The sequence below is a fragment of the Protopterus annectens genome, chromosome 9.part0 (genome assembly GCF_019279795.1).
Source record: "Protopterus annectens isolate FY-2018-M chromosome 9.part0, PAN1.0, whole genome shotgun sequence".
In the NCBI taxonomy this organism is placed as follows: Eukaryota; Metazoa; Chordata; order Ceratodontiformes; family Protopteridae; genus Protopterus; species Protopterus annectens.
This window is the reverse complement of record NC_056743.1, coordinates 726012881-726040368: the sequence shown is the minus strand read 5'-3', so window position 1 is coordinate 726040368 and position 27488 is coordinate 726012881. Positions and strand designations below refer to the sequence as shown.

Genomic DNA, 27488 nt, shown 5'->3' with positions numbered 1-27488 from the left:
CGACCAGGTTTAAGAGGCAGGATCTGCCCTTAACAAAGCCGAACTGGGTAGGATCCAGTGTCTGTAGGTCCCCAATATCTTTATTTATGAGGTCCATGATGATCCTTTCCATAGCTTTGCAGACCAAGCTAGTCAGGCTTATGGGGTGATAGTTTCCAGGGTCCGTTGAGGCACCACCTTTGTGGAGAGGGACCACTGTTGCTGTACGCCACTCTTTGGGTACATATCCTGTAGTAAGGCTGAGATTGAACAGTAGTTTTATGTTTGGGTTTAGCTCTTCTTGGAGTTCATGTAGGACGCAGCCCGGGACACCGTCTGGTCCCATTGATGCTGTGTTTTTGCTTTGGAGAGGGCGGCTCTTGCCTGAGCATCTGACACTCTGCTGGGATAGATATTTGCCCTTTTGGTGGGGGGGGGAGAAGTTTGCGCTGAACCTGTCAGCTAGGATGTTGGCAATGTATGTGGGTTTGGTGTATTTTTTGTCATTTTGGACTAATTCTGAGCATATCTGGGAATTCCCACCCAGGTTCCTAACATAACTAAAGAAAGCCTTGTGATTATCCTTCGTGTCCTGTGCAATTTTTCTCTCGAAGCTGGCCTTAGACAATTTTATGAGTGCCCTTAGTTTTTTGCTAATACTGATCAGAGATGCCTTCCCTTTTTGGGATTTTGCTCTATCATGTAGTAGCTTCCTCCTTCTATTGTATAGTTTGTTTATGGCTGGGGTCCACCAGACAGGACGTCTGCCTTTGGAGGATTGGGTCTTGGTTTTATTTGGGATTGCATGATCCATGCAGTCCTGAAGGTGTTCATAGAATGCATTTATAAAGGATTCTGTGGTCTGGGCTGTATTTTCCACAGGCCTGGGGGCTTTGAAGGATTCCACCTCGGTTTTGAGGAGTGTGAAATTTGCTTTAAAGAAGTTTTTCACTGTGGTTTTCTGGGAAGGGGGTGGGATCGGGATGTGAATATCCAGTGAGATCAGTTTATGGTCTGATCTTACCAGTGAGGGATACACTTCTGGTCTGGAGCATAGAGTCCCCATGTTGGTGATGATCAGGTCCAGTATGTTTTCCCCTCTTGTGGGAGTGGTAACAAGTTGTTCCATAGCATTTGAGTTTATGAATTCTAGGAACCTTTGGGCTAGGGTGTTGGAGCTAGAGTAATGCTCCCAGTCTATGTTTGGGTAGTTGAAGTCACCCAATATAATGGTGTTTGGAGAGACCTTCATATTTTCCAGTGTTCTCAGGAAGGCCAAGTGGGGTTCCTTGGTTTGGGAGGGTGGTCTGTAGCAGGCTATAAACTGGAAGGCAGTTTTACCCACTGTTAGTTGCACATGGATAGTCTCTGATGCTTCGTGCTTTGCCACCAACCTGGAGGTGTGGGTATCTTTGATGAATATTGATACTCCCCCCTCCTTTTGTTGTTCGGTCCAAGTTTTGGGGCCGAAAAGCATGGTATGAGGTATAACCTGGTAGTGCTGGGGTGCTCTCGGGAGCCCCGAACCAGGTTTCTGTTACTGCACAGATATCTATGTTCTCCATGCTAAGGAGAGTTTCAAGTGCGTGCATCTTGAGGTTTAGACTTCTGGCGTTGAGTAGCATTACTCTTAGTTTCTTATCCCTTATGATACCTATGGAGGTGGGTTTGTCTTTTGAGCCTTGCCTAAAAAAGGCACTATGGGGGTAGCAAGAGCCTTTGCCAATATCCGAAAGCCCAGTGGTGACAGGTGCAAGCCGTCCCTAGCGAAGCATCGTGGCTTGTCGAGCATATCATCCCAGGCTGACAGGCATTGGATCCCCTTTGAATGACACCAGTACTTAAGCCAATTGTTGAAATTGATCATCTTGTCATCATATTGTGACATCATTCTTGGTGAGGGTAAGATGCTACTCAAGGTCAGGGTCATACCGGCCTGGGCTACATGCTCAGAGAGCTCCTCTATGTCTCTTTTCATGTAGTCCAGGGAGGTACGTCTCAGGTCATTCACACCAGCATGGACAATGACTGAGTCATATTTGTACTTGCCTTGGAGTGACCTGAGTGCTTGTGTTATGTGGCGGATCCTAGCACCCGACAGGCTGCTCACCTTGACCTTCTCCTTGTTCAGCCAGGTGAGCGGGACGTCAGTGTGCCTGACGATAGAGTCACCTATTACAAGTGTATCAGGTGTGTTGTTTAGCCTTAAGGGCTGTGACTGTTCGGCACACTGGCTTTGTGAGATATGTGTTGCACGTGTTTTGTTTTGGGGTAGCGGTTGCTTGGGTGTCTGCTTTGGAGGTCTCTGCTGCTTAGGCAGATTTTTATTTAGAGCCTCCGAGTATGTTTTTGTGTGATTGTGTGTTTGGTTTTCTGTCGTGGTAGGTCTATGTGAGACTGGAATTGTAGTGATTGTGGTTTCCTTCTCCTCCTGACTGGTTATGCCAGTACTGAGTTGAGAGAGCTTAGCCTCCAGTTTGGCTATATGTTTGCATCTCTCACATGTGTTGGAATTTGTTGGGAGGAGGAGAGGGTTGTCTGTGTACATGAGGCAGTTGTAACATTGCCTCAAGATTCCCAGATTCACCAGCTGGACCGTAGAGGAGATTGACAACTGACCTTTGGACATGCTAGAATAATATTGGGAATTCCTTTATAATTGAAAACAAGGGCCAATGGGGAGTGAGGGTGTAGTGCTTTTAATTTTTAGTGCTGACTTATATAATTGCTTTATTGAGCAAGTGCCAGGTAACTTAAGTGCAATGTGTTACAGGTAACTTAAATGCAAAAACGACAAACATTTTCTTCTAAACCTTCTTACATTCTGTTCTATAAAGATAGAGTGTCCTTATGCACTAATCCATAATTTATGCCTAAACCAGCTACAGAAAACCATATCAATCTATCTATACAATGGCCAGTGTTCTTTTCCAGTTTCTCTAACAAAAGGGAGTATGTCCTTCACCTTACACAGGACCAAACAATATGTAAAGTCTGACCAGCTTTTTATAGCCTTCTCTTCAAATAGGCTTGGACAAGTGGTTTCAAAAATTACCTTGGCAAAATGAATTTCAGACTGCATTTCTTTCATTTATTCATCCAAAGGGTTGGAGTTACCTAAACCTCCTAGGGCACATTCTACCAGAGCTATGGTTACTTCCTCTGCTTTCTGTGCTAGAACCTCTATTGATGACATTTGTGTGGCAGCTTCATAGTCTAGTAATCACACCTTTGTGTCGCATTGCAAATCGGATGTTATTTCCAGGAGCAGGGCCTCCTTTAGTTCGATGGTGCTACGGCATATTCTTCCATGAGGGCCACCCAAGGTTCACGTATCTGGGGACTCTGACCATATCGTGAGGAGGAATGAAGGCGAATATATCAGATTAGAAAGTTATGCCTTACCATAACTTGGCATCTGTGTTGTCTTCCTTCATTCATCCTCACTTTCCCACCCAACCATTCCCCTGCCCATCTTCTTGAGGAGCCTGGATGATCTCAGGAATGTTATGCCTGCGTCTGTGCCTCTTCTGCTGATCTTTGATGTCTGAATGTGGCATGTCTCGATGTGGTAAACTTGAGCTGAGGAAGTTGGGTAGATGAAGGGCATTGTGGGTATGAGGGATGAACTTGAGAGACTGATCCAAGTTTGTGAAATGTGGCCAAGTCAGATCCGAGACCCTATCGTGAGGATGAAGGAAGGAAGACGACATAGATGCCAAGTTATGGTAAGACATAACTTTTTATTTCATTTAGGTTTCCTGTTCCAAATTAGTGCATCTAGAAGGTTTATAACTTGGATATACAAGAGATGCGTGAGAGGGGTAGAGAGGAGGAGGGGCAGTTAGCAAAAGAGAAAGATAAGAAGTGCTGTTTCAGAGGGGGGTGAAAAGGAATGTATTGATTCAAGTGCAGGATAGGGGTGTAATGATTCAAATAGAGGAAGGCAAAAAGTTATTGATAAGCAATAAGAAGTTTATGGTTTCACTAGAGGTCTCAACTTGATGATGAACATGAAGTGCAAACTGAATAGCTTAGGTTTGCTCCTCCATAATAGAAATGTTTCTGACATTGTTGAACCATATTGTTTTATTGCATTCTTTATTTCTGCAACTATGTTCAAACTAAAAGGTCTAAAGGCATGTTATGCTTAATTTGATGTTATTAAAAAAAAAAAAAAGATTTGTAGTACTGATTACTCTGCTGTAGATTTTTCTAGCTGTTAACTGCTGGTTTTGCAATTATTTTAATTAGGCCAGTTGTGTCAGAGTTCACTGTAAGAGAACCATCTGATTCATCCTGCAACCAAAGCAAACTTTCAGCCTCTGCTACCAGGTCGATATCACACAAGAAGAGGCGGTCCATCAGGTAAAAAAAATTAAAAACATTTCTTTACACCTCTTCCATAGGGATGATAACTGTTGTAATTAACATTTTCTGCTGGTTAAGTACTAGTATTCTTGTTCTTTCATTCACATAATAGTGAAACGGATCACATTGTAATGGAGTAAGAATATCTAAAATTGTATGGATATTTTAAGAAGGGGAGCCAGGTAGACCTTCATGGAACAAATAGCCTCTGGAAAAGTTTTGCGACATCATGTAGGAATATGGCAAAATGGCAGAATGAAAATTTCTGCATGCTGTGGAGACACTGTAGAGTTTTAAAAACCTTATTTAAGTGAATACAATTCACTAAAAACAACTGTCTCCCTTCAGGATTGACTAAGTATTAGTTTACTTGTTGGAGTATACAAGACTGATGGGATTGAACCTGTAACTGCACTGTTGAGCTCTTTAAGCAACTCATACCCTTAGTCATTTTTGCTGTACTGACAAACACTAAGTCTGTCCAGACAGAACTATGCCCAACATATGCCTGTCTCTGTGCTGAAGACGGATGGTGCTCTTATTGTGACCCAGGCACCCTAGGTTTGATAAGTGGCCCTGACACTGCAGGAGCCAGGCATGGAAGGGGAGGATTAAAAGGGAATGACCTGCACACCTCTACTGGGGGAGGGCAGGGTGTGTATGCATTAGGAGGTAATGCTGGATGGGTGTGATCTCTATAATGTCTAAGATAGGGATTTCTACTGCCAAAACCACCACTTGTGTTTGGGGGGGGGGGGGCAAAGCTGCTTATATATAGCACTCCTTGTGGAAAGTCAGGGATTTCCTCCACAGTCAACAAATTGTATTTCCCTTCCTCTGCTGTTTGCAAGCTTGTGCACAGTAGGGACAGAGATAAAATCAGTAAACCTTGAACCACCCCTGATAGCTGCATATCTGTTGGTAGGGAGCAAATAGGCTGATAGTCTTTGTGAGTGCCTAATGGGCATCAGGCAGTGGGGCAAAAAGGTGGGGGGGATGTCCACTACCAACAATAAAATTCCAGAGAAATTTTGAGAATTAGTTTATTGAACTGTCCACATGGGTAATTTGTTAGTGAGGCACAAAAGACACAGGTGCTATATATGCAAGCCTTTGTACCATGAAGACCAATTGTGAACCTTCCATTCCTTTCCTTTGGTAGAAGGGGACTTCAAGTATTCCTGCCCATAGGAATGAGATTTTGACCCTAAAAGCTTCAGTGTTTGTGACATAGCAATGTAGTAGTCAGATCTTTTGTTTTGATGGTGGTCATAATTTATGACTTGGGTCACATTTTGAAATTATGTAAAATTTTCATAAACAAAAAACTAGTAGCATTTATTGTAACATAACTATATGGTTAATTGAGCTTAATGTGCTCAGAAAAAGTATACTTTCACTGGGAAAAAGATATCGAAGGTAGGGATAACTGCTGCAGAATAGCAATTTTATTCCATGAATTTGCCAAATGACCAGATATCTGGCCTCCAGGCTGACCTCTTCCACTTTCTGTAGATGTGTCTCTAAGCGTGGCTCCTATCCAACCCACATCAGAATGTCACCCTATATAGAGGAGCTGTTTTTGCTATAATGTCTGTTCTTTTCACATATGAAGTACTAGGATATTTTTTATTGGATCATTTCTAGATGACAGCAGAGGAGCAGATGATGGCTACCTAGTTTGAAGTTTTTGTTTTAACTTATAGTAATCCTTAAAAATAAAAACACAAGCCAAAATGGAATGAAAACAAAAAGCTGTTTATTAGCAGTGGTAAACTTCATCAAACCATGTAACACACTGTGCCACAAGTCCCACAGTAGCTAGTGTCACAATAGCTAGCATATCTGCTTCTCTTAAATTCTAATGTTCACATGGGACCCTTCTCCACTTTGTACTTGTGTTATAAACATTTCAGAAGAACCAATAAAAGCAAAGCTTTGGAAAACCTTGGCTAATGCATATTAATGACTATTTAACACAACCACTGAGAAGTCAGCAGTTGCTGCAGAACTCTTCAACAATCATTCAACAATGTCTGGTCAGTCAGTGAAACAGTTTTGGTTACTTAAGTGCATCCAGCCTCCATACTTAACCACCCTTGCTGGCTTGGTAGTTGTCTTGTTTCATACATCTTTGGTTGTGCCTCAGTGCACTTACATCATGGAGAGAAGAGCTTTTATGGTGCATCATGAGGTAGTGGGTAGAGTGCATGAGCCTGGAAAAGTTTGGAGTGTGTGGCAGTCCTGCTCCCTGCAGCCTTAGTCCTAGATGTTAAAATAAACCCACTTGTAAGGATCGGTTGATATACAAATATATAACTTTCATTTATTAGTGAGCTGTGCAATGGAAAAAAATCCTGAAAACCCAGGAAAGGAGGCCTTTTTTTGTTCCCTGTTCCTTTTGCCAAAGAAGGGCAGCTTGTGGAAGGCTGATTGTAGACCTGTCCAAACTAAAGTTATTTTATACTAATAAATTCAAAATGTTGTTGCTGCAGGATCTCCTATTGCTGTGCAAGGACACCATGCTGGTCAGTATAGATCTGAAAGATGTTATTTCTGTATATCCCCACCTATATGGATCATAAATGCTTGCTTAAGATCATAATTGGAGACAGTCACTTTCATTTCACTTTTTTCACTTCAGACTTTCCACCATTCCCAATATTTTCAGTAAATGCCTCACCCTGATCTTTGTCCATCTGAGGACAAACGAATTTTCACATTTAGCCGTACCTGGATAGTTTCCATTCCTCACCAATTGAGATGTGTAAGGTGATGGTAGTCAAACTGTTCACCCTGCTCAACCTAGATTTTGCTCATAACATCTCCAAATCCAGCCTGGAGCAAGAAACAAGAAAGATTTTCTTGGGTTGTTTTACAGAACTTGGAAAAGATCTATCTTCCTTTCCTTTTCCTTAACATGGTTGAGATAAGGAGTCCATAAGACAGGGAAGGTTTGCATATGAGAAAAATTAGTGGCATCTGAAACATGTCTGGCTGCAGCACAGTTAGCACTCTTACATTGCATTCTTTTCTTCTCATCCATAAGGAAAGAGTTCCTGTTGGAATGGCCAAGGTGGATTTCAACCATGGCTTCCTAGTGTCTTCCCCCAACTGTAAATCAGGCTGTAACAACTAATGCCTTGTATCTATCTTGTGCAGTTCATATGACTGCTCAAATTTAGAAGCTCCAGGATTAAAGCCACATGAAGCAAGCACTTCTGCTCACCTTAGATCCAGGAATTCCTGGAAGAAAGCCATGCAGATCAAGCACATCAGTGCAAAGGAGATGATGGCTCAGTTATCCCTCACTGACTTCCAACCTGAGCTCGATCGTTATAGCCTATGGGTAGTGACATACATCACAACAATAATGTGGTATATAAACAAAAGGATTCTAATGTGGGAAATGACCACCTTTCCAGGCCTTCATCTGCAAGCCATCTACATTCCTTCTTGGCCAGAACATGCTGGTGGACAGATGAAGGTCAATAGTCAACAGTTCTAAATGGAATTTGGAACCTTAAGTCTTCTAAGCATTTTGAAAACTCCAGAGAGTCCTGTAGTAGAACTGTTCTCCAGAGGAGAACCACCAGCTACCCACCTTCCATTCCCATTTCTCCAGTCCTAAGGCATGGTATGGAAGGAGAGTTTTTATGCATTCCCTCCCTTACTCCTTATCCCAAGAGTACTAGAGAGGACAAGAGTGGAAGGGACAACAAAACTCATTCTGATTGTCCATTTCTGGCCCAGACAAGTTTGTTGTTTTTTTGTTTGTTTTGTTTTGTTTAACCCCTTGCACTAATATTAATGAACCGATAAGAATCACTTTTCCTCTCCCAACACAGCAGAAAGATATGCTGGTCCACTCGAACCTAAAATCCCAGAGGTTGGCAGAGTGCATACTTTCAGTCCACATTGTTTTAAAGGATAGGCTCCAGGATGAGCTTTTCCGTATCTTCCAGGTGATCAGTTGGCCTAGTACTAGGAAACTCAAATGGAATAAATCCACAAATGGATATAACATCAGGGACATCACACCCAAACACTGTTCAAAGACAAATTGCAGTGCTGCCAACCAAAGGCCTCTGGGTTTTTTTTTATTATCATCATAGCGCACCTTTCAACTGTTTTTATATGTCTGCTGAAGGGACCCCAACACACACACACACCCAAATCCTTGCACTATTTAGTAAAGTAGTTTCTAAAGATAATCCCTCACATGAAACTACCAAGGAAACGTATCCGTTCTCCTTGAGACTTAGAACTAGTGTCACAATGGCTAGCATATATGCTTCTCTTAAATTCTGTCCTGGAAAAGGTTTATTGTAGCCATTACTTCAGCCAGCTGAACTTACAAGCTTTGGGTTTACATATGCAAGGAACCCTATATAGCTTTACACAAGACAGGAATCCATCAGTGGGAATAATCCTCCTTTCATATCTAAACTAGTGTCAGAAATTAGCCTTAATTGGAGTATCCAACTCCCAAGCTTTTCCCCAAACCCATAGTATATGGGGGAGAGAGTACTGCACCTATCAGATGTTAACGGATGGGTTTAAGTATTGTATTTCCAAGACTGAACATCAAACAGAGCAATCAGCTGTCTCATTCCAGCCAAGGAATGAAGGCATTCCAGTCTCTTAAAATGGTTAGTTTGTTGCATAGTAGTCTGTTACAAATCGGCAAACAAAACTGAAAGCTTCATTAATGACACGTTCTGCTATAGCAGTGGCTACCATTACAGTCATGTTTAAAAATGTTCTGAACCAAGCCATTTGTGAGGGTCAACTTGAACATTGATCCATACTACTTGCAAGCCAAACTACACCGTCACTCCAAGAGCAACAAGGGTTTTGCTTTTGCCAATACCACATGGATTGCTGTAATCACCCACCCTCAGCAATATTTGTCAACATAGTACTGTTTTTAAGTTGGAATAAGGAATCCTACTGCAGCAGGGATCCCTACAATGAATATTATACATTTTTGGGTGCCTCTTAGTATAACAGTAAATTTAAGTAGGAAAGCATTACTGTACTACATGCTATCACCCATCAGGCCCCACGACCACTATGTTGGCATATAAGGGAGAATTACTGTCCTTAGTTTTACCAGCTCAGTCTTTCAGGGAGAGGAAGACAATACTACCTATATAATCCCCCAGACTGTGCAAACTATTGGAGCATTAACTCTGGCAGATGAAGAGCTCAGGAAGACTTTCCTCCTCTTGTTGAAGGAGGACACACTTGGGCACTTTTAACCATCAAAAGGAACTGAATTTGTGATGTGAGCATCTCTGACATTGATCAGAGCTGCACTTGCATGGAATGCTGAAGGAAGCCCTAGGGGTTGGCCTGTAAGTTAAGATGTCTGTCTTTGTGGCTAATTCTTGGAGTAAGAAATAACTGCTTCAACAGCCCCTTACTGTAGCATCTACTGTTGTGGTAAGTTGCACCCACAATTGTACATCTGATGTCAGTCTTCATTCCATCCTTGACAGTTGGGTTCCAACATTGGTTACTGTAGCTCGCGCCAGCCAAAAACTCTCAAACTTCACTTGTAACCAGAATCCCTCTCTCTATTACCTCAGATCTCATTTGTGGCTTTCCAAAACAGTTGCGTTTAGCTAATAATTCTTGAGCGTTTGTGGGATCCAGGTAACCTTTTTTGTGTCGTTCCTTCTAAATTTCCCTTTTCTTTCATTTTCTTAGACTTATGTATGCTTGTGTATCATCACTGATACTTTTCCTTTTACACTACCGTGTAACTTCCCAACTATCGTTGTTGATAGTTCCCTCTCTCGCGCTCTTATTCAGGAATCTTTCTTCCCCTCCCCGTACACGTTTGTGTACATCTTTCCTATCATCGCTAATAGTTGTGTCCTTGTTATAATTAGAAAAATATATATATTTCTTCTTTCTTCGCTGTGACTTTTTCCTTGTGTTTCTGTTATGGCTAATAAGGGTAAGGCCCCTTCTGGTTTCAAAAAATGCCAGAAGTGTGCCCTTAAAATTCCCCCCTCAGATTTCCACTCGTGTCTACTGTGTCAGCCCCCTTCACTTACAGGAGAATTGTAGTATTTGTTACGACTTCAGCCACAGGGCTTTGGTGGAAAGGCGCAACAAGTTGATTGTAAAAGGACTTTTGCCTTCAGCCTTTGGAGAAGCCTTATCCACTGCTGATAAAGCTAAGGCAGATATTTCATCTGCCTCCTCTTCTTCGTCTATTGATAAATCAAAAACGCATAGTCTATTGGTTCCGACCTCCATGTCAGTTCCGAAAGCCAAAAAATTGAAGAGCTCAGTTCCAAAAGTTTACTCAGATCCGAAGGCCTCTGTTTCTGACACTTCCGGTACTGACAACATCAGTTTCAGCACTGATTACAATTTTGAGTTCAAGGTCAAAGGCCTCAACACAGGAATTGGCATCTATTTCACCAACTAAGACCATTCTGCCTAGAACATCTTACTCTCCATCATTATATCCCTTTGCTGGGAACTACCGGAAGTATTTTTACAGAAGCCTAGGTCCCCTTCCACTGCATCAGTCCGCTCCACCAAAAGTCTTTCAGAACTCTACGTGGAGAGGCTGGTGAATAACATTTTCTGGGCTAGAGGGGGCGTTCAGGCCCACCTTTGATACCAATTCCCTCCGGTCTTGGTAACAACACTTCCTTCACCCTGTTGACTTACTCCTCCTCTAAACTCCTTGGAGGTCATAGAGTCCTCTGATGTGAAGTTGTTCAATCTCGCCTTCATTCTTACTGATGGGTTCGGAGCCGATCATCGGCTCTGAGTCAGCCAATTTGCAAAGCTCGAGGTCTCAAACAGCTCGAGGCCAAAGCCCTATCCCACAATGCACCACTACATTCCCCAGATCTAGTTTGCCACTGCAACTGATCGGGTGTTCTCTACAGCTCTTGGCTGCTGGAGAGGTAAATTTGCAAATTTCTTCAAAATGTTCTTGATAGTTTCCATTTGTATTTGTTAATTAGGTATTAATAGTATTGTGCCTTATTCTGGTTATCTGTTTTCGGATTTATATCCTCGTTAGTGGATAGGTCTTGCTCCCTCTCTCTCTCTAGTTTTGGGCTTGGCCCTGTTCATTCAAGTAATTGCTCTATCCCAAGCCAAGTTAGGCTTTTGCAGTTTTCTGAAATTTTTTTTTTTAACCGGTTAGGCTCTTGACCGTGTTTTGGCTGTTTTTTTTGTTTTTCTTAGCCTGTCAGGCTTTTCTATTACAGTTTAAAAGTTATAGCTGTCTTGGTATACTTTTAGCCAGTAGGCTTACTTTCTTTGGATATAGCTATTGTTGTACTTGGCTGCCTTACAATATCGGAAAAGGCTAAATCTGTTTTCAAAAGATGCCCAGAATGTAGTCAGAAGATGTCGATTACAGATGGGCACTCTACATGTGTGTACTGCTTGGGTGAAGTACATTTACAGGAGGTTTGTTCTATTTGTCATGGGTTCATCTCTAGGATGTTAGCTGAAAGGAAGCGTAAGCTAGTGTAGCGGGGTTTAATCAAGTCTGCTTTCCAGTCAGACTTGGATTCTGCTCCGGGTCAACCAAAACCCTTTTCTCCAGCCTCTTCATCTGGTTCGGCTCCGAAGGGCTCTTCGGTTCCGAAAACTTCTAAAAAGGCTACGGTCTCTGCTCCACTGTCATTAGAACTGACCATTCAGGTTGCTGTTAGAAGCCTGTCCATAGTCTTGGAGCCAGTATCTCCTACTTTGAGGTCCCCGATTCTGGGGTCACCGGCTCCGTCGGTGGTCTCCCCTCAGGCTTCCAGACTTTCCGATTCGGACGTGGACCGAGTGGTGTGGAGACTTTTACAGGATACGGTGCTTGGTAAAATTCTGTCGGTTTCGACTCTAGCAGCTTTGGAACCGACAAAGTCCTCTCCTGTTGTTGGTGTTGCTCCTCCTCTGACTCAGATCAAGACTTTGGAGCCAGAGGGGGCCATTTAGTCGTTGGTGGAACAGTCAGTGCCGACACTCGCTTCTGACCTGTCTGTACCAACCACCCTGATATCCTCTGCTCCGGTGGTGGAATCTGGGAGCCGACACTCTCCTGTCGGTTCCGGGGGGGGGGGGGGGTCGAACCGAAACATCTGATGTTATGTAGTCCTATCTCGTCTACATTCTTACCCGTGGGTTCGGAGCCGAATATCTGCTCCGACTCGGCCGATTTTACAAGCTCGAAGTCTCTCATTGGCTGGGCCAAGTGGGTATCTCATGGTGCATTGCTCCACATCCCCGGATCTCGTTTGCCGCTTGTGTAGCTCGGACGTGGTCTTGCTTGGCTGTGGCTAAGTACCCTCTTTTTTGCTATTTCTTTCAGAGAAATTTGATATTTCTACCCAAAAGCTATTTTAATAGCTATTTCGTGTTGCTGTTGCTGTGTTTGAGTGTGGTAGTTGTGTTTTTTGGTATCCCTGACTGTTCCAGCGGGCTAGGCCCGTTTTAGTTAGAGGACCTAGTCCTCCCCTCTGTAGTTAAATAATCTGTTAGTGTGATTGGGTTTTGTCTGTGTGTCCCATTAGAACAACCGTTTCAGTTAGAGGTTCTTCTATTGTGTTGAGTAGAGTTTTTTCTGGTGTATCTACTTTGTGTGTTGTTCCCGCCCTTTTTGTGATTTTGTGTCTAGGTGGTTTCGCTTAGCACTAGTGATAAGATGTCTAAGGATCAAAAGGAGCATAAGCCTCCTGGCTTTAAAAATAGTTCCAAGTGTGGATATAAGATGTCCATCACGGATGGACACACTGTGTGTGTTTACTGCCTTGGAGCCATCCATTTACAGGAGTCATGTAGCTTTTGCCACGCGTTCAGTCCTAGGGTGCTCCAGGAGAGAAAAAATAAATTAATATTGAAGGGACTTCTAAAACTGTCGTTTGATGAAGCTATTGACTCGGCTTCCAGTACCCAGTCAAAATCCAAAGCTTCCAAGGCTAAGAAAAGGTCTCTGGCTCCATCTGTCTCTTCGGAGCCTCCGGAGAAGATTACTGCATTGGACTCTACTTCCTCGGCTCCACTGTCCTCGGGGCTGCAGGAGGTATCGGTGTTAACTGAATCGGCGTCGGCTCCTGTCATGCTTGAACCCATTCGGAGCCGGTTGCCCAGTGTGAGGCATGGCTCACCTGACAAGGGATCCCAATCTCCATCGCTCTCCTCCAAATCCTCCAGGCTTTCTGATTTGGATATTGGCTAAATTGTTCTCGGCTCCGAACCACTCGGTTCTGGAGACAGTTCCTATGACTGTTTCGATGATTCCTCCTCCGAGCACATCCTTGTCGTCGGAGCCGGTATGCTCCGCTCCGAGTGATGTTCCTACGCCGGCTCCGATACCCCCTCAGGGTCTATCTGTGCCGACCTCGGCTCTGACCATGTCGGTTCTGTCCACAGGGTTCGGGATTTTGGTCTCTTCAGTCGGGCCCGAGGGGGATACTTCGGGACATCTGTCGGTTCCGAGTCTCCCACTCGGTGCATCGACTCGTGGGACCCCAGTCCTCGGACTCGGGTGGGGGGGGGCCGGCCTTCGGAGCGCGCTAGCCAGGTCGTCAGCTACATCACCCGGGTCGGTCATTCCGTCCCCCACCACCCTGGCGAGAGCCTCTGATACTCACCTATCCATGGACAGTAGAGCGCCAGGCCCTAAGGATACCCCTACGAGCAGTCCCCAACTTTCTGAGGGTCTCCCAGAGTTTGTGCCTGAGGAGCCTCCTAGAAATAAATTGTTCAAGAGGAAGCACATAGACTCCTAGGATGAGTCTCTCACCTCAGATACTGACCTCGAGGAATCGGAAGGGTCCCCCAAGTCATCCTCTGATGATGTTTCCTTCTCCAATATCCTGGAGATACTGAAACAAAGATGTGACTGGCCTTTCAAAGCTCCTTCCGAGGAGGAGTCAGTATTCCTTAAGGCTTTTGGCGCTCAACCCTCCACCTCCTGGGTGTCTCCACCCTTCGACAAACTTATTGACCTCATTTGTCAAAGAGTGTGGGAAAACCTCGATTCTGTGGAGCCCGTGCCCAGGCGTCCCAACAAATTCCTTTCCGCCCCCCAGGGCAAAGAGTTTCTGTCAAAAGTAGTCCCTGTAGATGCCATAGTGGTGGCGGCAGCCACCCAGAAGGAAGTAGCAGAGTCTTCTTCATCCGTCCATCCTCCTAACAAGGTGTCTAGGACCATGGATCGGTACGGGAAGCATACCTTATCTTCAGCAGCCTTCACTCTACGGACGCTGAATTATCTGTCTCACTTCAGTCGTCTCCAGAGAGATCTCAAAGAGTTGGGAGATACTCTTGCGGGTAACATACCTGAGGCGGTGGCTCAGATGGTTAACGCCCAGGTCTCTACCCTCAACTCCATTGCTAACTCGTCCATGCGGCTCATTTCGTATGCAGCCGAGGGAGCAAGTAGGGCAGCAAGCTCAGGGGTCGCCCGTAGAAGGCAAGCCTGGCTGCGCCTGTGTCACTTTGCGGAGGCCTTCAAGTCTTCCTTCACTGACGCCCCCTTTGACGGTTCCTCCTTGTTTGGGACCAAAGTGAAAGACACCCTCACCAGGTGCAAGCAAGAGGGAAAGACCCTGTCTGCTGTAGGGGTCCGTTTTTCTCTTCCTTCTAGGCCTTATCCCAAGGCCCAGCAGGGGGGGGGGGGGGTAAGATGTGGTTCAAGAAATCAGAGTTTTTTTTCCTGCCGCACACGGTGAACCCCCTTCCAGAGGCAGGGGAGGGGGGATTATTCAGGGAGACGTCGCCCCAGAGGCAGAGGGGGCCCCCGCAACTCGGGAGGCCGCCACTCCTTTCGTGGCTCCCCATACTCTCATTCCTGAGGGTGTGCCCGACTGCGCTTATCCGGAGCCAGGGGATCGAATTTCCTTATATCCGGAAGCCTGGGAGAGCATTACCCAGGACCGATGGGTATTACAGATAATTTCCAGAGGTTACCTCATTCCATTCTCTTCAGTACCCCCACCAATCAGAAAAATCCCAGACGTTCCACCCAGTCAAAGGGATCAAGCAGCCTCAGAGGTCTCGCAGCTGCTAGAAAAAGGAGCCATCCAACGTGTCCCCTCAGACCAAATCGAATTAGGGACTTACTCAAGATTCTTTTTGGTGCCGAAAAGAACAGGGGACCTGAGACCCATACTAGATCTCAGTCAACTCAACAATCACGTACACAAGTCCAAGTTCCATATGGTCACACTACAATCGATTCTCCCATTGTTGGGAGAGGAGGTATGGATGTGCTCCATCGACCTCAAGGATGCTTACTACCATGTCAAAATGGACAGAGCATCTAGGAGTCACCTACGCTTCTGGCTGGGAGCCAGTCACTTCCAGTTTTGAGCCCTGCCCTTTGGTCTCACCTCAGCCCCCAGGGTGTTCACCAAATGTATGGCGGTGGTGATGGCTCACTTGAGACATCAGGGATTCCAGGTGTTTCCGTACGTGGACGACTGGCTCCTTACCGCCCCCACCAGGCATCAACTAGTTCAAACCAGGGACGCTACCATCAATCTATGTCACCAGCTGGGCATAACAATAAATTTGGAAAAATCTGCCTTATTGACCTCACAGCGTGTCACCTTTATAGGAGCAGGTTTAGACACCATTCAAATGTGAGCATTCTTACCACAAGAAAGAATCGCAGTATTACACCAACAAATACACATGCTAATGCCCCTGAGACAAGCGAAAGCAAGACTGCTTCTCCAACTCCTAGGGACCATGGCAGCAACTGTCATATTAGTCCCTCTGGCGAGATTACACATGAGACTTCTTCAATGGCTCCTCTTTGTTCAATGGTCGCTCCAAAGACTCCCACTTTCTCATCCCATCTTACTCACGGACAGGTGCAAGCAGTGGCTGTGCACCAACAATTTGAACGGGGAAAGCCCTTCGTTCCACGCGTCCCTATTGCCACGGTGACCACGGATGCCTCCCAGATGGGGGGGGGGGTATTATCTTGGCAGGACATTCCAAGGCACGTGGCAGGAACACAAGATACTTTTGCATATAAACGTCCTGGAGATGAGAGCAGTGCTTCTTGCGTTGCAGGCACTTCAGAAGGTTTTTCCTCTAGGGACGATTGCGATACATTCAGACAACATGTCAGTAGTGTGGTATCTCAACAAGCAAGGGGGAACCCAGTCTTACCCTCTGTGCAGAGAGGCTATGCGAGTGTGGCATTGAGCAATAGCTTCCCAACTTCCATCGTTAGTCAGCCATCATAATTTTTCACCGGAAGTGGTCCATATATTATCGTCCTCTCATAAACCATCCACTAGAAAGATTTATTCTAGTAAATGGAAAAGGTTCTCTATTTGGGCACATACTAGAGGCATTGATCCTTACACAGCTCTAATAGATTCAGTTCTGGAGTTCTTGTCTATGCTTTTCTATCAGGGGTCCGCATCAGCCACCATCAAAGTTCAGCTGGCGGCGATATCCAATTTCCACGTAGCAAATGAACCTAGTCTCATGGCTCACAGACTATGCAAAGCATTCCTTAAAGGTACTCTGTTGCTTCGTCCCCCAGTGTCCAAACCTATCATGCCCTGGGATCTCAATTTTGTTGTACAAGCTTTTACTTTACCACCATTTGAGGGTGCAGCTACCTGTGAATTAAAATTCTTGACATTGAAAACAGCATTCTTAACAGCAGTCACTTCAGCGAGGCGGGTTGTGGAAATTCAAGCCCTCTCCATCAATCCCCCATATTTAATCTTCCATAAAGATAGGGTCTCTCTTAGACCAAACCCCTCATTCCTTCCTAAAGTGGCTTCCATGTCTAACATGAATCAGTCCATTGAGTTGCCTGTTTTCTTCCCCCACTTTTCTAACAAGGCAGAATTTAGATTTCACCAATTGGATGTACATAGACAGTTACGCTTCTATCTACAGTGTACAAAAGATATCCGGAAATCTGATCAACTCTTTGTCTCCTTTTCAGAAAACCAAATGGCTTCTCTGGTATCCAAGGTCACGCTGTCTAGATGGATAGCCGGTTGTATCTCTTTAATCTATCAGGCAGGAGGTAAAAATCTGCCATTTCCAGTCAAGGCACATTCTACTCTGGCTGTTTCTACATCCACAACCTATCAAGCTAGATTGTCAATGGATGATATATGTGCTGCAGCTACTTGGGCTTCTCCTCACACATTTGTTTCTCATTACAAATTGGACGTGGTCTCCAGGGACAGGTCTTCCTTTGGCTCCACAGTTCTCAGGAGTATTTTCCTATGAGCCACCCAGGATGTAGGTGCTAGGGACGCTGTCCCACGGGTAAGAATGTAGGCGAGATAGGACTACATAACTTCAAGAAGTTATGTACTCACCATAACATTCAATGTATGTAGTCCATCTCGCCTCACATTCTTACTTACCCTCTCACCTTCCCCCTTCTTGGAGGATTTGGAGGTTAGGTTGTCATCCACAGAGTCCCTTTGATTAGTTTATTTTTTATATGGATGTGATGTGTGTATGGAGTACAAATGATTTCGCAGCAAACTAGATCTGGGGATCTGGAGCAGTGCACCATGGGATACCCACTTGGCCCAGCCAACGAGAGACTTCGAGCTAGTAAAATCGGCCGAGTCGGAGCCGAATATCGGCTCCGAACCCATGGGTAAGAATGTGAGGCGAGATGAACTACATACATCGAACGTTATGGTGAGTACATAACTTCTTATTCTGACTCTTCCTCTTCGGCTTGGGCACGGATGAGTTTGGCTCCTACATCGGGCTTGGAGCCGGCGGTTCTGGTGTGGGAGGAGTCTTCGGACCCAGGTGCTTCCTCGCATTGGAGCCGTGGGGCCTTCGATGCCATGAGGAGGGCTTTGTCCCCTTGGATTTCCACAACCTCTGATATGGCCGCCTCCTCCCGAAAAGCGCCTATTTCTTCTCCGCTACCACAAGTTCACCATAACCGTAGGGTCCCAGAGTCTCAGGATGCCCCCTTGAGGGAACCCTGCTCTTCCGAGACCTCCCCAGAAATTCCCACTGAGGAGGTTCCTCGGAAGAGATTATGTAAGAGGAGACATGTAGATTCCCCTCCGGAATCCATCATGTCGGACACCGATTTGGAGGAATCTGAAGGGTCCCCAAGGTCCTCCGAGAATATTTCCTTTGGGATATCCTTGAGATCCTTAAGCAGAGGGGAGACTGGCAGTCCCTAAAGCCTACCGACGCCGCATCGGCACTCCTGCAGGCTTTCAGGTCCCGACCCTCCACCTCTTGGGTGTCTCCGCCATTCGATGGGTTGATGGATCTTTTGTCTCGAAGGGCGTTGGAGTCACCAGATTCTATGGAGCCTGTTCATAGAAGGCCCAACAAGTACATTTCAGCACCCCAAGATAAGTCCTTTTTATACCTGTTGATGCCATGATGGTGGCGGCAGCCACTAAAAAAGAGATGTCGGAGACTTCTACGTCTGTCCATCCTCCTAATAGTGAGTCTAGGATAATGGACAAATACGGGAAGCGCATGTTCAGTTCTACGACCTTTGCCCTTTGGTCATTGAACTTCCTAACCCACTTCACAAGACTTCAGAGAGATCTCCTCAAGGAACTTGAAGATAATCTCCAGGATGCAGTAGCCGACTCTGTGGCGGATAAGGTGACGTCCCAGCTTGCTACCCTCAACTCCATCGTAAACTCTTCCATGCGCCTCGTTTCTTACACAGCTGATGGAACGAGTAGGGCTGCGGGTACAGGAATTGCTTTGCGAAATTATTCCTGGATGCGCTTATGTTCTTTTGCAGAACCTTTTAAGTCGCCATTTGTGAATGCCCCTTTCGATGGTTCCTCCTTATTTGGACCAAAAGTTAAAGAGACTCTCACTAGATGTGAGCAAGACGGTAAGACTCTGTCTGCCCTTGGAGTCCATTTTTCTGCCCCTACTAGACCTTATCCCAAAGGTCAATGGGGTGGGAAAATGTGGTTCCGTAAGACCCAAGGAGCCTTTCTGAACTCACAAGGTGAAGCCTCCTCCAGGGGCAGAGGGGGAGGCAATGATGGAAGACGATGCCCACTCGGCAGAAGGGGTCCACAGATCCAGGGTGACAGGGATCAGTTCCTTGGAAAACTCTATCAGCGCTCCTGAAAGGAGGCCCAACTGTCCTCCTCTGGAGGCAGTCGGGGGACATTTGTCTTTGTACTGAGGCACCTGGATAAATATCTCAGAAGACCGATGGGTACAAAATGTTATATCCAGAGGATATTCCATTCCCTTTCTCTCTCAGCCCAGACCAACAAAAGGAATCGCCGATGTTCCATACAGTCTATGAGAAGTAGCATCCATAGAGGTCCAGAAACTATTTCAAAAAAGAGTCATCCAGCCAGTCCCAGCAGACCAGCAAGGATCCAGAACTTACTCAAAGTTCTTTTTGGTACCAAAGAAGACAGGGGACTGGATACCTATTCTGGACCTCAGTAGACTCAACAAATGTGTGGTAAAGACGAAGTTCTGGATGGTCACGCTTCAGTCCATTCTCCCGTTCTTAGGGAAGGACAACTGGATGTGCTGTATAGATCTCCAGGATGTGTACTACCATATCAAAATGGCCAGGCTATCCAGGGATCATCTGCACTTCCAGCTGGGAGCCAGTCACTTCCAGTTTCGGGCCCTGCCCTTTTGGCTCACTACAGCCCCCAGAGTGTTCACCAAACGCATGGCAGTGGTCATGGCTCACTTGAGACATTCAGGAATCCAGGTGTTTCCTTCCCTGGATGACTGGCTCCTGGCCGCCTCCACCAGGCATCAGCTTATTTGGGCAATGGACGCTACCATAGATCTATGCTTACATAAATAATTACGATAAATTCAGAAAAGTCTGCTTTATTGCCTTCGCAACATACAGTCTTTATAGGAACAGACTTAGACACGGTCAGCATGTCCCTGAAGCACCCTCCCGAAAGAGTGATTATCTTTCAACAACAAATTGTGGCTCTCCTGTCAAAACGAGAAGCACCAGCATCACAGATTCTCAAACTGCTCGACACTATGGCAGCAGCGATTATTGCAATACCCCTTGCGAGATCTCTCATGTGCATCATTCAGTGGCTGCTTTTCACACAGTGGACGTTTCAGGACTTACCGATGAATCACCCAGTTCTGATAACCAACTCTTGCAAGGACGACCTTCGGTGGTGGCTAGCGTCAGAGACGGTGACTATGGACCGCCCATTTGTTCTCCCCACTCCAGTTGCAACAATAACCACGGACGCCTCCCTGATCGGGTGGGGGGGCATTGTCAGGGACGGGCAGCCCAAGGTACTTGGCAGGCTCACGAGGCTCATTTACACATAAACGTCCTGGAGATGAGAGCGATTATTTTAGCGTTGCAGGCCTTTCAAGACTCTCTTCCCCTAGGCACGATTGCAATCCAGTCAGACAATATGTCCATAGTCTGGTACATAAACAAGGAGGAACCAAATCTTTACCCCCTGTGTCGACAGGCTCTAAGATTATGGAAATGGGCAGAGTCCACCCAGCGCTTTCTGACTGCAATGCACATTCTGGGGAAAGCCAACATAATTGCGGACAGACTCAGCAGAGCTATTCTGCTACCTCACGAGTGGTCTCTCAAGAACGAAATAGCAAAATTATTTTCCGCAGATGGGGTCAGCCTTGCTGCGACCTTTTTGCCACCCCTACAAGCACCAAGTGCAGCAACTACTTTGCCCTGATCCCTCAACAGGGACAAACCCCTGAGGGACACTCTTGTCCACAATTGGCCTCTGTGACTCCTATATGCTTTTCCTCCCTTTCCACTAATTCCCAAAGTATTGCAGAAAGCTAGTTTTCTGGACAGGACACTTATCTTAATTGCCCCATATTGGCCTTGTCAAATTTGGTTCCCCTTCCTGAAGCCTCATCTACTAGAGGAGCCTTGGATCCTGGACCCAGTGCCGGATCTGTTGACCCACTCGTCAGGTGATCTTCATCCCTCTCTTCAGTCCATCAAACTGACAGCTTGGTTGCTCCAATTCCCAGAATAGCCAGGTTCCAGAATTTATCAGAAGAAGCGCGACATATCCTATTGTTGTCTCATAAATCTTCTACTAGGAAACTTTACCTCAGTAAGTGGAAAAGGTTTTCCATCTGGGCACAGCAGAATAAGATTGACCCTTTCCTGGCATCTATCTCAGATATATTGGAATTCCTAACAAAACCGTTCAATGAAGGAGCTGCAGCAGCGACCATTCGAGTCCAACTGGCCGCTATTTCTAATTTTCATTTAGGTGCATCGGAAAATGGTATCATGTCTCATAAGCTGGCTAAGGCTTTTTTGAAAGGTATGATGCACTTAAAACCGCCGATTAGATCTCCTACTACCCCCTGGAACTTAAATCTAATCTTGTCCAAAATTATTCTTCCGCCCTTTGAACCTGCCTCTTCTTGTGAGCTGAAGTATCTTTCTTGGAAAACCATTTTCTTGGTGGCTATTATATCAGCATGTAGAATTTCAGAATTGCAAGCCCTTTCCATTAAGCCACCTTACCTAATATTTCATAAATATAGGATTTCCCTCAGGATGAATCCATTGTTCCTACCAAAAGTATGTTCAGAATTCACGCTAAATCAAACAAATGAGTTACCTGATGTTCTTCATCTCACATTGCTGCAGTCCTTACACTTGGGTAGTCCGCTGTCCTCGGTCGGCCCGAATATCAAAGTATAAGGCTGACGTCGGTCAAGGCGCATTTGACTGACATCAGGACGTCAGGGTACAAATGCGCATGACCGACGTCATATCCTCAGTCTTTTTTGCCGCATGGTCCGATGCAGAAGCAGTATTGCAAGTGCCGGTTGGCGTTCTGAAATTTTTCGCATTCGGAGTTTCAGACCGAGTCAAAGTTGGCTAAGTACCCGTTGGGAATATTTTAGTTTTTCTTGCCTCAGTGGTTTACCGGTTGGCAGAAAAAGTGAATAATTGTATTTCTTGTGGGAAACAGATACCGCATAGAGACTATCATACTTTGTGTATTCCTTGTTTAGGGCTTGAGCACGACGTTGTTGGTGTCGCTCTTGTGCTAGATTTAATAAGCGCACTATAAAGAGGAGATTAGATTGTGCCAGGTTAGTCTTTGGGAAGCGGTGCAATTATAAAATGCCGCGGATGCTCCGGCGCCGCTTCTTCAAGAAGCGCAAGGACAAGGCAGTGAAGCCTAGGCTAGAAGAACCGTCCGGACGCCGGTTCTTTAGAGGTGTCGGTGGAGCCGGTGGTTCCACCGGAGGTTTCTTTGGGATCCCAGGGAGAGACCTTGTTATTGCAGGATGTGGCCTCTCAGGAGGCAGGCCAGGGTGATGGGGCTTCTCAGGTTACTATACTCCCCTCCCTGCCTAGGGTGGTTAGGCCCTCTCCTTCTGTTTCCAAGGCTTCTCCTAGAGGCAGGCCAGGTTTAGCTTCAGTTGGTGTCACCCCTAGTTCTTCTGGTACTGTGCCCAAGAAGCATATGCTTAAAATGGCAGAAGATTTGATTACTCTGATTAGGGGTTCTTTGCCCCCTCCTGATAAGAGACCTAGGGTGGAGCCTGAGCTAGGGAGTTTTGAGCAGGCTTCGGATGTTTCAGAGTCTTCGGCTGAAGACTTGCAGGAGTACTCTCCTTATTCTGATTCTGATGTGGATGATTCTACTCCTTCTGCTTCTCCTCCTGAGGATTTTTCTTTTCAGAAACTCTTCATTCCATGAGGAGCATTTTAAGTGGGAAGGTCAGGACTTCTCTGATTCCAGGAAAAGGCTTAGGGAATTTTGTTTTTACCCCAGCATAGGCCTTTGGCTATACCTCCTGTTTTGGATGTAGTGGAAGATGTTTTACAGAGGCTTCTCTTAATCCTGATTCTTTGCCTCCTGCTCCTGTTAAACCGGATAGGTATTACAGGGTGCCTGAAGTTCATAAGTATCTTTTTAAGAGTCCTAGGGCAGACCCAGAAACTGTTAGCCAGGGGCCTAAAGGTGTTAAGGCTTCTGTTGTCAAGAATCCGGTTCCTGCAGATAAAGAAGCCAGGGCCTTGGATAGATGGGGAAAGAAAGTTTATACTTCTTCCACTCTAGCTATGAAGGCTTTGAATTGCCAGTTTCACATGTTAAAATACCAAAACTATCTCCTTTCACAGTTGAAGTCTAAGGTTGATGCACTGGCGGAAGGTATTGATTGTAAAGAGTTACAAGATTTAGTACATGTTTCTGAACAGGTGGGTAAGCATTCTTTGCAATGTGGTTTTGATGCTGTACAGGCCTCGTCTAGGGTGGCTGCCACTGGGTCAGTTCTTCGCAGGCACGCCTGGCTGAGGGATCAAAATTTATCTGACCATGTTAAAACAAGGATTTTAGATGCTCCTTTACAATCTGATGTGTTGTTTGGTTCTCCTGTTGAGGCAGTTTTAAAGAAAATGGAAGACAAGGCTAAGTCTATGCAGACTGTTAAAGATTTTTTGCAGGTTCAGCCTCCAAAGTTTAGTAGAAATTGGCCTGCTAAAGGGTGGACGTATCCTTCTTATGATTCCCAGTCTAGGGGTAGATCTAGACGTGGTAGGGGCAGAGCTCAGGGCTCTTTCAGGCCTAGAACAGGAGTTCTCCTGCACAGTCTTCAGGTGTGGGCAGGGGACAGTCCTTTCGTAAACAGACCCAATGACCTACCTTTTCAGCTGCCAGGGCCTTCTCCCCTGGCAGCACCTTTGGGAGGAAGGTTGGCACTTTTCAAAGAAAATTGGAGTTTAATTACCCAAGACAGATGGGTATTGGATATCATACACCAAGGTTACAGGTTTTATTTCCATACCTTGCCTCCTTTCAGAGGCATGCCAGACGTTCCTCCTCAACAAAGAATAGAGGCTCACAAGCAAATTTCTCTGTTACTTCAACTAGGGGCCATACAGCCGGTCCCTATGCCAGAAGTGGGCCTAGGATTTTATTCTCGCCTGTTCCTAGTACCAAAGAAGGGGAACACGTGGAGACCAATTTTGGATTTATCTATCCTCAACACTTATCTGGACATTCCCAAGTTCAAAATGTTGACGTTGCAGCAGCTTTTACCTCTACTGGGCAAAGATCATTGGATGGTTACTTTGGATCTCAAGGAGGCTTACCTTCATGTTCCTATCAGACTAAGTTGCAGGAAGTATCTGCGTTTTCGAGCTGGGACTTCTCACTATCAGTTCTCTGCATTGCCCTTTGGCTTATCTACTGCGCCCAGAGTGTTCACGAAAGTTCTGGCTCCAGTGATAGCTTTCTTCAGGCTAAAAGGAATACAGATCTATCCTTATTTGGACGACTGCCTGATTCTGGCTCAAGGAAGGGAAGAGCTTCTTCATCATTTGGAATATGTGATAGCAGTGCTAAGATGCCTGGGGTATTCTGTGAACGAAAAAAAGTCCAGTCTAGTACCCTCTCAGGACATGTGCTTTCTGGGTGTAAGACTGAATACAGCATCCCAGATGGCCTTTTAACCCCGGACAAACAAAAGAGTCTTTCCCTTTACTTCCATCACCTATCTCATCAGTCCGGGCTGACTGCAAGGACAGTCCTTCAAGCCTTAGGGTTCATGGCATCTTGTATTCTGGTGCTTCCCAATGCCAAACTGCATATGAGGAAGCTGCAATGGTATCTCAAAATGTATGGACACAGCACTGCCAGGATCTGGACACTGTCATTCAAATAATACCTTGCATTCAAAAGGAATTTTTGTGGTGGGCTCAGGAATGTCACCTAAACAAGGGACTCTCTGTGACCCGGCCAGAGGCGAGTCAGATTTTAACGACAGATGCCTCAGACAAAGCTTGGGGAGCTCATCTAAATGGAAAGTGGATACAAGACAAGTGGCCTGCCAGACTACAACATCTACATATCAACCTGAAGGAGATGTTAGCAGTCCAGTTTGCATTAATAGCTTTCAAGGATTTACTTCTTCCAGGGCAGGTGTTGATTCTAACAGACAACACAACTGTCATGTGGTACATCAACAAGCAAGGGGAACGCATTCTTATCCTCTATGCAGGCAAGCAATGATTTTGTGGGAGACTGCTCTCAGTTTACAGCTCAATCTTCAGGCAAGGTTTCTGCCAGGAGCACAGAACTCCTTAGCAGATGTGTTGAGCAGCCGAATTATGGATCCCCACAGTGGAAACTGGATCCTCATGTATTTCAGAAATTGACAGTGTCATGGGGAACTCCAGACATAGATCTGTTCGCTTCTCCACTAAACCATCAGCTGCCAAAGTTTTGCACAAAAGGTTTCATCCCACAGCTTGGAAAGTGGATGCTCTTTCTTTCAATTGGAGCAATCTTCATGTGTATGCCTTTCCACCTCTGCCTCTCCTCCCAAAGGTACTTCTAAAGGTCAGACAGGACAAGCCAAGGATGATTTTAATAGCTCCAGATTGGCCTCGACAGCACTGGTACCCATTACTGAGAAGTCTGGTACAGAAGCCTCCATGGCCTTTGCCTTGATTCCACACCTGTTGTCACAGGAGGACAGCCATTTGCTCAATGTCAAACTTCACTCTCTTCACCTCACAGCCTGGCATATTCTGTTTTGAACCATAGAGGGTCTCAACTTCCACAACAAGTTTTGAATGTGATTTTGGAAGCTAGAAGGCCTAGTACAAGGAAAGTGTACGCAGATAAATGGAAGAGATTTTTATTTTGGAGTGCAGCAAAGGATTTTGATGTTTCTGAGCCTAATTTAAGTGTGGCTCTTCAATATCTTACTGAGTTACTGGACAAAGGTTTGTCCTTCTCTTCTATTAAGGTTCATGCTGCAGCAATTTCAGCTCACTATGAATGTGACCCTCCATTGTTTTCTCATCCTTTGTTCAAGCAATTTCTTAGAGGGGCAAAGAATATAAGACCCCACGTAGAGCTCCTACTCCTGCTTGGGATCTCAATTTTGTGTTGGAGAAACTCACTCTACAACCTTTTGAGCCTGCAGCTACTTCTGAGTTGAAATATTTATCATGGAAGACTGCCTTTTTGTTGGCCATTACCTCTGCAAGAAGGGTTTCTGAATTACAGGCCCTTATGGCGGTTGAGCCTTTCTTGATTTTCCATAAGGATAGGGTATCTTTGCGTACTAATCCTTCCTTTATGCCTAAGGTGGTTTCTAGTGTGGCTTTAAACCAAACTATTCATTTGCCTACTTTATGCAAATCCCCAAAATAAAGGGGAAAAGATTTTGCACACTTTAGATGTACACAGGCAGTTGCGATATTATTTGGACAGAACTAAAGGGTTCAGGCAGTCTCAGCAGTTGTTTGTTTCTTTTGCTTTGAGTTCTCAGGGCAAGCCTGTGTCAAAACAAACTATTTCTAAGTGGATTGGGTTTTGCATTGCTTTCTGTTATTCCCATCATGGCAAGGAGATTCCAGCTGGGATTAGGCCTCATTCCACTAGGGCTACTGCCACTTGACAGCCTTTTGAGGGAGTGGCAACCAAGGATATTTTGGAGGCAGCTACTTGGAGTTCAGTGCATACTTTCTCTAGGCATTATCACCTGCCACTTTACTCTAAATCCAGGGCTGGTTTTGCCACTGCTGTTTTGCAGGGCATTTTGGCAGCTCCTGCTTCCTTGTAGTTTGGCCATCCTCCCTTACCTCTGCTTTGGGATTCTACCCAAGTGTAAGGACTGCAGCAATGTGAGATGAAGAACATAGTACAGTTTTGTACCTACCATAAATGTAGATGTTCAAGATCTACATTGCTGCAGTCCAATTACCCTCCCTCCTTCCCTCTGTAGTTAGAGGTGGTTGTGTGGGTTGGGTTGTAAATATTGTGTATATTGTATATATTGTACATATAATTAGTGCAAGGGTGGTTGGTTGTTTGTTTGCTGTCTTTTGGTTTTGACCTTTATTTTTAGGGTCTTCTGACATCTGGGGCAAGAAAAGACTGAGGATATGACGTCGGTCATGCGCATTTGTACCCTGACGTCCTGATGTCAGTCAAATGCGCCTTGACCGTCAGCCTTATACTTTGATATTCGGGCCGACCGAGGACAGCGGACTACCCAAGTGTAAGGACTGCAGCAATGTAGATCTTTGAACATCTACATTTATGGTAGGTACAAAACTGTACTTTTTCTTTCCTAATCATTCAAACCAGTTGGAATATATGCTCCACAAACTTGACATC

General features: G+C 45.4%; 1 protein-coding gene across 1 annotated transcript in view; it reads left to right on the top strand.

Moving 5' to 3' along the window:
- The window catches only part of LOC122811485 (kinesin-like protein KIF18A), a gene marked incomplete in the record, with an annotated part of 1576798 nt that overhangs the window by 1470791 nt on the left and 78519 nt on the right, over positions 1 to 27488 (top strand). Inside the window, 1 exon segment of the mRNA XM_044083351.1 lies at positions 4234 to 4347. Coding sequence (XP_043939286.1) covers positions 4234 to 4347 — 114 coding nt within the window.